Here is a 13,162-nt window from a genome sequence, read left to right as displayed (position 1 = left end):
TAATAACCAATAATGACTCACCTCCTTCCCAATCCCTACATTTCCTCTAGTTAATTCATTGCTGAGGACCCCACATTTAAAGAATAAAAAACCAAAAAGGAGCACAGGGGTGGCTCAGTCGGTTAAGCGTCTGACTCTTGACTTCTGCTCAGGTCATTCATGATCTCACGGTTCGTGAGTTTGAGTGAGTGCTCTCTCTTAAAATAAATAAATAAACTTAAAAAAATAAACCAAAAAAAAACCCCCAAAAGTCTAATGAAAACAATAGAACTAGCAAGGAAAGGCTCTGAAAAATGAACTGTGGGTATTATTTGGCATCACAGAATGAAGTGATAAAATTCTGAAAGAGAAAATACATTTGTGCTTAAGGAAAAATCACCCCCAAAACTTCCATAATGACTCCTTACATCTTCTTTTTGCAAAAGTAGGGGTCTTCAGCTTTTACAAAAGTGTTTAATCAGAGTCATATTTCAGTACCACTAGGAAAAATGCCTAGTTTTCTTGAGCCAAAAATGTTCATTGAACAACCAATCCACTGAGCATCTTTTATGGTGTTTACACTGGAGACACAAAGATAAATAAGGTGATACCTACACAGGAGAACATAATCTTTACAGTATTCATAGTAACTAAGTCCCATAGGTAATTTCCTTATAAAGAGTGAAGAAGGAAATGGGAGGCCAGACTGAGGAAAGCCATTCCAAGTATTTTGGGCAGAACAGAGAAGGCAGATGTTCTAGTGAAAAAAATGTATTGCAGGCAAGAGAAAAGCCAAAAGCAAATTTAGGAGAAAATAGGGCATAACCACACAAAATAATATTATATATAATAACATGTTATACTCACTGGATCTGGAGCCACAGGAAGGAGATATCTGACCAGATGGGCAAGTGCACATATTTGGCCTAGAACAAAATCCATCCCCACAGGAATGCCGGCAAATGGCTGTCAATAAAACCAGAGGTCTGTAAGTACATGGCTTGAGAGCATGGTGCTTTATAGGAACCCAACCCTCAAATGAGGAAACCTGGGCTCTCAGGTGCCTCGTTAATTTTGCCTTCATGATTCATGACCTTAGGCCACAGGTTTATTCACTTACAAAAAACAAACCTGTTGAACTAAACAAGCTCTGGATGTAAAATGCTGCAACTCCCTTATTTATACCAGTGGTTCTCAATCTCTCTCTTATTCCACACAGCACTCAATCTATCAAAAGTCCCCAATATCTTATTTAGGGAAAACAGAACAAACAAAAGTCCTGCATTTAAACATATTTATATGCCTACAAGCATTTTGTTTTTATATTAGCTTTACAATTTAATGATAGAAGAGTTGCAGAGGTAGTCTTGGGAGCCTATTTAATTTTAAATGCTTATTGCTTAATAATTTCTATAAAAATACTATGCCCTGCTAAGACTAATTCTCTACACTGGATCCTGCCCATTGAGTAGCTTTGATTTTACATTGAAGATGTACATCAACAATCTGAGAGAAGAAGTTGGGAATCCACTACAATAGCACTGATTCTGCAGTCAAGAAGCTGTTCATCTTTTAGAAAAATATTTACACTTTCATGATACTGAGGGACTAATACGCTGGCACCAGATGCTCTGCTGATGGCCAGAAGGAAAGTCTAAATGGCAAATGATTTATATTTATTAGCAGACTAAGATTTGGCCACTACTTTTTATGCTCATAGACATTATCTCTTCCTCAAATTCCTGTATAACCTTGCAAGAGGCAAATGAGATGTGCAAGGCTAAAAATAATATACTTGATAGAAAATGCATTCAAACACCAAAAAAGTTTAGGATGGAGACTGAAAACTATTAAGAAATAAGCTGTCAAAGGATCCTATAAACAATTTATTTGAATACTTGTGTATTCAAATAAATGCTATTGAAGACAGCATTTCTTATAGATTCTACAGAACACAAGGAAGGGGTGCCTGGGTGGCTCAGTCAGTTAAGCATCCAACTCTTGATTTTAGCTCAGGTCATGATCTCACAGTTTGTGAGATCAAGCCCCGAGTCCAGCTCCATGCTGAATGTGGAGCCTTCTTGGGAATCTTGATCTCTCTCTCTCTCTCTCCCTCTCTCTCTGCCTCTCCCCCACTGGTACGTGCTCCTGCATGCACACACGCTCTCACAAAATAAATAAATAAATAAATAAATATCTAAAAAAAGAACACAAGGGAAACACACTGTCAAGTTGATTTAGAAAATGTCAAATACCATTATATATCTCTCTTAGTGATTCAGTTTTGATCCTTAAATAAAGCACAATATGCCAAATGAATAAGATGCTTCTGGTCAAAATCAAGAACTGGGATAGGGGTGAACTTTTCAGGTCACCAAGAGAATACTGGTTGAAATATTGTTCTTCTGCACAGACCACTCTAGGCCAACACAGAAAGTGGATCTAGTGATTCCTTAATGTCCTTTCAACTCTAACTTTTCCCACTGTCTGATAGAATTTTCTGAAAACTGAAAATTCCTCCATAGGTATGATGTCAGTAAAAGCTCATAAAGGACAGATGCCATAACCAATTTGACTTACATCTCCTTTAAATAGCATCTTTTCTGGCATGTGGTTTGTCACTCAACATTTCTGGTATGTGATGAGAATCTGGATGTTTGCTGTGGCAGCAGAATCAATGGGGGAATCTCTGGCACCATGTGAGCTCTTCCCTAGTCTTTCTACTCATCTTCATCTGATGCTCTAGCCACTTCCTTTCCTCTCTGAAAGTTAGGTCTATCTTTGGCCTCAACCACCCAAATTCAACGTACAAGGTTTGAGTAGGCTTGTGGGTGGCCAACAAAGTTAGAAATTATAATAAGGAAAGCAGCAATGTATCCTTTTTTCAAAATCCCATCCAAGTGATTACAAAGTCTATGAAGCCAGGCAACATGTACCCTTGATCAAATTATCCCTGTGGCTCTATTCCCTGTATGTCAGAAATATTCCAAAGGAAGTCACTGAATTAAAGTACAACAGCGGTTTGACCAACTTAGTGTATTTCCCAATCTGGATTCAGAGGAAGTAGGAAAATCTTAGAGCTGGAAGGCTCTGCTATAAACATATTAATGGTATGCAGTTACAAAGGAACAAGTACTAAGAATCACCATGCAACCAAAACAACAAAAGAAGAACATGAAGAATGACAGACTGTCTATTTACTTACGGACAATACACTGATTTCCACCAGGTAAGGTTTTCCATCCAGGGCAGCAGTAAGCATTATAACGTGATCCACAGACATTAGGTCTAAAACAAACAAACAAACAAACAAAGATCCAATTAGAAGAACTCCACACTTTTTAAAAAACAATATATGACCACATACAAGGGGGAAAAAATGTCTCTGAGTTACAAGAACAGGACGAATTTTTGAGACAAAAAAAAAAAAAAAAGTAAACTCATGGGACCCAACACTGGCTTAGTAGTTTGGGACTTTAACATAATGATACCAATAAGGATATCCCTTAATATCACCTATGCGTACATCAGAAAAATAAAAACGAGATGCAAAATGTAGTGCATTCTATCACAACGCACAGATATAAAAATGTATGGAGTTATATGAGTCTAATTTAAATAATACAATTCCTACCAATCTAGTTAAGAAAGGTCATCATGAAATCTGCATATAAAGTTTTAAATTTCTACTCATTGAAGCTGTGTATATTTTTTCTGTGTCCCAGCTCACTCCTAAAAAGTGGCCATATTCTTCCTTTCACCAGAATTACAGGAACGCAAACGCTGACATTAGTCGGAAAAAATAAAAGCAAAAAAATGTAAATATTTCTTTAGCCAAAGTTTGGAAACACAGTTGATTACCAGAAGTTACAGGAAAACAAAGTCAACGTAACTTTGGGTTTCTTGTTTACAGACATTTCTGCTCCATCAGGTTTCTTGGAGCAAAGCTTCCATTCAGAATCCAGATGATACATATTTAACAACTTAAGGGAGCAACTGTTGTAAGGATCTAGTTAACTCTACACTAGAAACTAAGAGGACTGAACACACAGAGACAGGAAAGAAACCATTCATTTCACTATGCCATATCTGAGGGCCTAAACATTAATGCTACTTCCTAAAGTTCAGGGGCTGATGAATAAGGTCAAACGTTTTGTAATCAATTTCACAAACAGTAGCTATTCCAAGGCTTGCTAGTATAAATCCTGTAGCCCCATAAGAGTAAACCTTTAAAAACAACTGTGTAACTAAAATGTACTTCTGGGGGCGCCTGGGTGGCTCAGTCGGTTTAGGGGTCTGACTGTTGGATTTCAGCTCAGGCCATGACGTCATGGTTTGTGGGTTCAACTCCCATGTCAGGCTATGTGCTGACAACGTGGAGCCTGCTTAGGATACTATCTCTCTCCTTCTCCCTCTGCCCCCTTCCCTGCATGCACTCTCTCTCTCCCTCTCTCTCAAAGCAAATAAATAAACTTAAAATAAATAAATAAATAAATAAATAAATAAATAAATAAAAGTACTTCTTGTTGGGGTGTATTCACAAACTCTCCATCTATATGCAGACCATGTGTAACAGCACAGACCCCCCCCTTCATCTCCTCTGAACTCATTGCTTCAAGCACAAGCAGAATTGGGAACAAAGGTGAAGCCTTTGCTCTATCCTATGCCTCTCTCACAGCCCCAGGGGACCCGGAACACTGCAGGGCAAAATGCACACTTCAGACTGACTGATGCTGAGGCCAAAAAGAGAGATAGGAAGAAAGATGGAGGAACCCGGGAAAGGACCCTATTCCTCCAAAACTAGACATAAAATGATGGAAAAAGCCTTACTATGCACCCGATGCTGGAGCCTCTCTGAGCTTTAGTTGATGTCTCTGCACATTGGCATAATGAAATGTCTGCCTTGGCCACATCGTGTGTGTGTGTGTGTGTGTGTGTGTGTGTGTGTGTGTGTGTGTATCAGATGAAATAATGGACATGAACGCAATACAGCATTATTATCATGATAGAATCATTTTCTGACCTAAATTAACTACTCAACAAAAGGCACTATAAGAGATTAAGGGAGAGTTTATTACAAATTCTAAGCCATTGGCTCTAAATCCTATATCCCTTCTGTGACAAAGTAGTGCCCCAAACTTCAATTCAGAGTACCCAGAACTTCCTGGGGCAACTCAGAATCTTGGAAAGGGGAGTAAAATGAGAAGTTAGGATAGGGGGTTAGGGTGAGGGTTAGAGTAACCAAACCTTCCAAACTCCACAAATTTCTCTAGACTAGAAATGATAATTCAAGCCAGAGTCAACCACCTCAAACCTTCCCCACTAACAGCTCATTACAACAACTCCACTGGGTCCAGTCCAACGCCAAACCAAATCCTGGAATAGCTTCAGAGGACCCCTGAGCCTTTATAGGTGTCCTGTGGTTGGAGTAACTATGTTTTCAAACAAAAATCAAGACATATTGTCTGACAAGAATGAGTGTATTTATAGAGTAATAACACATATAACGTGGTGAAAAGGCTAAGAAAAAAGAGTCCAGAATCAGTAATTTCAGTCCTACAAAGCAAGATATTAAAAATATTTTCCAAGGTGTTTGAAAATCATACTAATCTAAACATTCCTCTTTGTTTTTTCAATGTTTACAATCAACCTACAGACAAAACGTGGAAGATGTTACAATTTACAATGATTTCAAAACAAAATGTAAATGTTTTAAACCTGCACCTGTAAAGGTAATGGTATAGCTATCAAGTTAGGAAGAAAGGTATGGAGAGAAATAAAGTAGTTGATCCAAGAGACAGAGGTTTAAGTATATTATATAATGTTTTAAAATAACCAATAACTGAAAGTCATACCATGATTTTTTAAAAAGTAGGAAGGAAAAGAGAGAGAAAAGGTATAGATATCTAAGTGAGCTACGTCCCCATCTTTCATGGCATGGAACCAATGGATACTGTTTAAATCTAGAAATAGAGGTACAAGCACAGTACATGGTGTCATAAAGAGAAACATGAGAAGAACTAAAACCAAACATGGTTAAAATTGGTTGCCCCAAGAGATGAGGATCTGGGGAAATGAAGATAATTCTTTTGCATCCACACCTAATGCCCATTCATAACAGCTCATTTTTTAAAAAAACATTTATTTATTTATTTTTGAGAGAGAGAGTGAGAGTGCTTGAGCAGGAGAGGGACAGAGAGAGACAGAATCCCAAGCAGGCTCTGCACTCTCAGCGCAGAACCCCATAGGGGGCTCAAACTCAAGACCCTGCGAGATCATGACTGAGTCGGACGCTTAGCCAAATGAGCCACCCAGCACCCCAATAACTGTTCATTTTTTTTTAAACATGTGCTGCTACACGTTGATCATCCTCTTTTATTTAAAGCAATTACCTTAAAAGTATAAACATCTTCTCTCCTAAATGGGGTACTTTCTGTTTCATTGCATGAACTGTTTCATTCATTCACAGTTCTGTTACATTAGTGATCACGTTTTCATTTCACAGTGTTACTTAAAATTCTACATATTGTCTAACTGTGGTTTTGTTCACATGCTCTGACATTTTTTTTATTTTAATAATTTTTTAATTTTGATAATTTTATCTCTTATAGTATTGCATTATTCAGTTTAAGTTGTTGCAACCAATATCCTCAATCAATGACTGAATCTTTAACACATTAACACATTAAATATTGCTAGGTTAAATGGCTTAGTGCAAAGTATTAGAAAGATGTAAGAATTCTCCTCTGCTAATTTTGGTCTTGAGAACTCCAAACTAACAGCACTCTTTCGAACAAGCTGGGTGGTATTTATTCTACTCACACACAGGAAAAACAGCTCTAATTCTAGAAATAAATGAATGTCTTATTTAAGTTGGAAAGCACTAAGATATGTAAAGTCTAAAGTAGACACATTGGATTACTTCCATATCAAAGATTTTATTCTAAAGTTTCACACAGAAAGCATTAACAAAGAAGATAAATCTCTAACGGAGTTACTTTTTTGTGTAAATGAAAGTTTAGCATTCAAACTTTTCTTTTCCTTTTCATTTCCCCAACCACACCCAGCAACCTGCTGCCCAAAAAAAGTCAAGAGTTAAAGCTTAGTGCAAGTGGCAGTAGCATTCGGCAAATTCAAAGTAAAATTCAGAGAGAAAAGAAATTTATGCTATGTGCTAAAAACATACTGCTTTATTTCATCCTCAAGGCAACCCTTTGAGGTAAGTTATTGCCTTTAACATTAAAGACACTATGACTTAGGAAGGTTAAACAAACCAGCCAGGGTCCCACAGCTTGGAAGTAAAGAATGGGGATGTGAACTCAGGAAGCCTGCTGCCAGTTCACTCTCTTAACTGCTATGTTACGGCAGAGATGCCTTTGGGGGCAAGATGGTATTTCACCCAATAGCCTTCATGAGGGAATGAGTGACAAACCCCACCAAAGGTCCATCAACAAACTACCAATTTAAGCATAAATTGTTTTTACCTGTATTCTAAAAGTTCAGGGGGGAAAAGGAAAAATATATTTACAGTCCACTTTCCACTGTCTATTACATTGTTTTAATTGTTAGGTCTTTATCTGTAGCTTCTCTTACCAGTTGCTTTGAATACAATGCTTACAACAACCCACCTCCAATCTCTCCAGGGGCGGGTGAGCCTCAGCAGGCCGAATACTCAGATCCAGTTAAGACAAGGCACTTGGAGATTGTGTGGGCTAGCAAAAGCCCCTCTCAATGGAGCAAACAGCTGGGCTTTACCGTGTCTGACCACATCACTGCAGGAACTGGCCTGTGTACAAGATGTCTGCAGTGTGTCCACATTCCTTAGCCAGAATCCACTTCTGTAAATCTGGCCTCTCTTACAGGCAAAATAGCCTTTCTGCTTCCTATCCCAAGTTCAAACTCCCTTTCAGACAAGACTGGGAAAAAAAAAAAAGTTCAGTGGGCTTTTATTTCATATACATGTGACATATTTAAATCCTTGGGCAAGAAGGTTAATGAGGCTGACACTACTCCATGCATGAGTGACCTACTTTTTTGAATTGTGGGAGAAAAATATGATGATTTACTCCTCTCAAGCATAAGTGTGCAGGGGACCTAAAGGCATGCCCCCCCCCGCTGACTGTCCATGTAACATGGCTCAAGGTAATATCCTAATATCCCACTGTCCCAGTTTTTAAAAATAATAATTTTCACTGTCAAAAATGTGATAGATCATGAAAAAAACCTCTAACATACAAATTAGCTACACATATTGTGACCCACACATCATGACTTTATTAGTTTTTTGACAGATTTTTTTATCAAGAAGAAAATATAAAAGAAAAACCATGAGCACTATCTAATAAGGGGATCCACTACTACTCCAACAAACTTTGCAAGCTCTCCTCAATTATTTGGGTGCCTTTATCCTGGCCCTTTTTGCTAAAGGCCGAGGTCACATCTACTAGCAGTGATTTGAATATCACATGTGACTATTCCAGCCCATCTGCCAGTCACAACATCTCAAGTAATGAAACTTGGAATCCTGGTAATGAAAATGGCTTCCATGGCCTCCTCAAGCTTTCAGGGGGCTCTTCAGATCCAGGGACTCATTTGTGGATTGTCTGGGTCAACACTGGCTGGGACTCAGACAATTCTGGTTTTCTTTTTTGAAGGCATAAGCCTGCCAACCTCTCCAACCTACATCATGTAGTGTTATCCTTCTGGTTTGTTTGTAAATCTCAAACTGTTCTATGGTGAAAAGTTTGCTAAAACGTAAGATAATAAGACTGTAACCATGCAATTATAAATAAACTGTTCCAGTTTTTCATAGTGACTAAGACATAGTATTTGCTCTGGGAAGAAGACAAGCAAGCATGCAAAGAGTGTCGCCACAACAGGTAAAACACAAACATCAAGGCGAGACTGGGGAGTCCAGAAAGGAGTAAAGAGGGTACTTGGCCCCATCACACAGGGTAGGCTCAGAAGAAAGCTCTCTGAGCTATAACTTGATGTCCCCCACTTGTAAAGAGGAATCACTAGTTTTATTTCAGCCCACTGCTGAAATTCCTCTTCAATTCTCTAACTCCATTAGCAAATAACTCTCTGGTTTACATGTTGGTGTTTCACTGTCAGACTGATTATCACCTTTTTTCCTGGCTTCCTCCTTTCTCTCTATTTCATTAGGACAATATAGCTAAATATCTTTTTGTGTTCACGATGGTTAGTTCTGTTCTCTTACATTCCAGACACAGACTTCACCCTCCCTAAGATGTGGAACATTTCACTATCAGCTTCAGATCTCTGCCAGGTAGGCTAACCTGCCCACTCTCAGCCCCACCCTCTTGTCCCACTCCTTCCCTTTATCGTCTCAGCCCTCACTGGTGCACACGCCTCTCCTCCATGACATACATGCTAAATCCAGACCCTTCTTCCATCTTTATACTTGCTCTTTCATGTTTCCTTCTTTTAAAAATTTTCTTTAATGTTTACTCATTTTTGAGAGACAGAAACAGAGTGTGAGTAGGGGAGGGGCAGAGAGAGGGAGACAGAATCTGAAGCAGGCTCCAGGCTCTGAGCTCCAGGCTCTGAGCTGACAGCACGGAGCCTGACGTGGGGCTCAAACTCACAAACTGTGAGATCATGACCTGAGCCAAAGTTGGACACTTAACCAATTGAGCCACTCAGATGCCCCTCCCCCATGTTTCCTTTTTTTTTTTTTAATTTTTTAAATGTTTTTATTTATTTTTGAGACAGAGAGAGACAGAGCATGAGCAGGGAAGGGGTAGAGAGAGAGGGAGACACAGAATCTGAAGCAGGCTCCAGGCTCTGAGCTGTCAGCACAGAGCCTGACGTGGGTCTTGAACTCACAGACTGTGAGATCACAACCTGAGCTGAAGTAGGACACTTAACCAACTGAGCCACCCAGGCGCCCCTGCCCATGTTTCCTTTTTAATGTATAGTTTCACTTCCCCCATAGTGGTAATCCTCCTCCCCAATTAATCCCAACCACCCTTCAACCTACCAACACAGTACCAGACATACCTCTCAAAAACCTACATATGCTATATTATAATTACATTTTATTTCTGGCTCTTTGAACACTACATTTATTTTCTCAATAATGTATTAATTCCAAACATTTGATAGCAATCAACAAATTTAAAAAGTACGCTAACTTGACTACTTGGCTAATTTCTTTAACAGGTAAAACAAAGAGCAACATGTATGACACACAGCGTATTGAGCCATATGTGTGTATTTGTAGTATATATATTTTTTATTTTTTTTTAACGTTTATTTATTTTTGAGACAGAGAGAGACAGAGCATGAACGGGGGAGGGGCAGAGAGAGAGGGAGATGCAGAATTAGAAGCAGGCTCCAGGCTCTGAGCCATCAGCCCAGAGCCCGACGCGGGGCTCGAACTCACGGACCTCGAGATCGTGACCTGAGCTGAAGCTGGACGCTTAACCCACTGAGCCACTCAGGCGCCCCTGTAATATATATTTTAAATAATTATATGTTTAGATTCTCTCCCCTGAAACTTGTCCCTACCCACTCTGTTCCAAAACTAATAGGTCTTCAAGCAGAGAAACAATGTCTGTAATGCCTAGAATATCCTGGAGTCTATTTAGAAGCACACAAGATAACATGGACAGAATACCTTAGTATGTATAAAGTACAATTAACAAAGATTAATACTATGTCTTTGGTGTCATAAATAGGCCAGCTGCAAATGCCACTAACATGGAAACTGTCTAATAGTGAAAACTATTTCTTATAAATTAATCTATTTAAAAGAAAAATATTTCGGGATGCCTGGATAGCTCAGTTGGTTAAGTGTTCGACTTCGGCTCAGGTGATGGTCTGGCGCTTCCTGAGTTCGAGCCCCGCGTCGGGCTCTGTGCTGACAGCTCGGAACCTGGAACCTGCTTCAAATTCTGTGTCTCCCTCTCTCTCTGCCCCTCCCCAACTCACTCTCTCTCTCTCTCTCTCTCGCAAGAATAAATAAACATTAAAAAAATTTTTTTAAAAGAAAAATATCTCATACATATTTTGAACGGCTAAGGTTAGCTAAACAGTAATGTATAATGGTTTCATACTTTGGTTATTTTGCTGATATGCTAATCATTAATTTATTGTGATCAGTGAAGTTATCAATGTTTTTAATTCAGGGACCAAAGTATTTCCTTCAAAAAAATAAGTGTAGAGAAAACACTCGTATATGAACATCTGATTCTATTTATTTCTTTAGCAGAAGAGAAACAAAAATCCCAAAGCAATGAAACAAAGGTTTTCAGCTCACAAATTGGTGCACATTTCACTGTGGCAGGTTGTTGCAACTGATCAAGACCAAAGATGGAGCCAGCCATTTGTGGCCAATTCCTAAAGACAACCATCACAAAACTCATGGTGCAGCCTTGAAAAGGGTATGTCTGGAGGTGCTTCTTGGGGGATCACTTTCCCTACCACCCAGTGGGGTAACTCACAGCACAGGCAGCAGAGAGGTTGTCACATCAACAGTTTCATTTGCTCGGTACCCTAAACTATGTTTTTGCGGGGATTTTGTGTTGATGAAAAGCAATAGTCCAAGAACTTAAAAGTACAAGAATTTAGGTTACCATATCAGGGACTCTCTCTCTCTCTCTCTCTCTCTCTCTCTCTCTCTCTCATACACAGCCTAAGAAAGCTGAAGAAACAGAAAGCTGCAAAGAACAGTTCCCAAAACCCAGAGGTCATTTTAGACTGTCAATTTAAACCCTGTTGGAATCTTTTAGAGGTGACTAGAACCCGTGTGTGCGCACACTTCTCTTTGAAGGAAAGAAAAAAAAAAAAAGAAGAATTTAAAGCCACACGGTACACCATAACAGGAAACTAGACATTGAACCATGAAGACCAGAAGCACGGCTATGTACAGTAGGTGCTAATCCTACTTTCTGCTTCTGGTCCTCTGGATTAAACAACACTGAGAACACAGAAGGCTGCACAAACTACTGAACCATCCAAGTGGGCCCCAAGCTTCTAAAGGCCATGCCGGACTAACTTCCTGTCATGGTCTACACTGAAGTTCTGCACTACAGTTCTCTAAGGGAGGGGGAGTCTATGTCTGGCCAGCTGGCATCACTGAACCCCTGGCTGGTTATATAAAAGGTGTTCCCATCTACACATAGGGAAAGGTGTATCTGTTTATGAAGTTGGAACTTTACTATTTGATTCCATAAATAATGAGGATGGATTGCCTCAAAATAGAAAAATGTGCATGTTTCAAATTTACATCTTGCCAACACCTGAGAGGGTCTGACCAACGACACCATGAACATACATGGTGCTTCAAGAAATCTACTTCCCAGAACTCTGCAACTCCTTGACCTTACCTATGAGTTTAAGGATTATTGTGACTTTTCCTTTTTTGACTGTTACTCCATTTAGTCAAGCTAAAGCCATGTTGTACTTTTCCAAAGGGTAGATGAAATTATAGAAATGACTGAAACACAAGTAAACTAAGAGAGTGGACCAGAACTGCGCAGCGAAAGGCAGACCCGGGTGGTGTCTGGGGAGTTCACTGATCCTTTCAGTTCCCTTCTCTCCTCTTTACCACCAACAGAAGAAACCATGATTCCTACCACTTCCCAGAAATTCTCAGACCAAGAGCTCTGTCCAAGGAGATAATAATATCTTCCGAATGCGCTGGCAGCCCCATGAAAGATGGGAAAACCAGCCAGTGAGGTCAGGCTTAGGAGAAAGAATGGGGTCCTTCAGGACCTGGTAGTGCACAGTGATTTGATACTCTGGTTCTGAGGACCAATTGGACAAACAGGTAGAGCTCCAAAATGTCATTTCTCTATTGGTATTTAAAACTCAGAACGGCTTTTCCAATAGAAACAATGTTAATAGGTGGTGGTTTGGTCCCTGGGCTAGTCAAATAGCAGTCTCTATCAGCTAAATAGGCTATTGTAGGCTGGTCTGGGAACCTGACCACAATTTAAAATGTTGTTTCTATGGGAAAACACATTCCACGGCAGGCAACCAGAAGGAAACTTGGCTACTCAAACCCGTGGTCCCTGCAGCTACAGTAAGCTGCCCAGTGAGCTGTAAGAACTGAACACCTTCATCTCAGGCCACTCCATAGTCTTGAGGCGGCAGCTGGAATCGGAACTTGCCCAGCCCCAGGCCCGGTGCCATCCCCCACGCCTGCACGAGACTG

General features: G+C 39.7%; 1 protein-coding gene across 1 annotated transcript in view; it reads right to left on the bottom strand.

Moving 5' to 3' along the window:
- The window catches only part of FBN1 (fibrillin 1), a 233,148-nt gene that overhangs the window by 202,282 nt on the left and 17,704 nt on the right, over positions 1 to 13,162 (bottom strand). Inside the window, exons 2-3 of the mRNA XM_042988929.1 lie at positions 3,185 to 3,267; positions 847 to 945 (exon numbers count right to left, since the gene is read on the bottom strand). Of these exons, the coding sequence (XP_042844863.1) occupies positions 847 to 945; positions 3,185 to 3,267 (182 nt within the window). The remainder of the gene's footprint in view (positions 1 to 846; positions 946 to 3,184; positions 3,268 to 13,162) is intronic.

Source organism: Panthera tigris, chromosome B3 (genome assembly GCF_018350195.1).
Source record: "Panthera tigris isolate Pti1 chromosome B3, P.tigris_Pti1_mat1.1, whole genome shotgun sequence".
NCBI classification, from domain to species: domain Eukaryota; kingdom Metazoa; phylum Chordata; class Mammalia; order Carnivora; family Felidae; genus Panthera; species Panthera tigris.
Note: the sequence above shows the minus strand (reverse complement) of the source record. Positions and strands in the feature narration are given on the sequence as shown.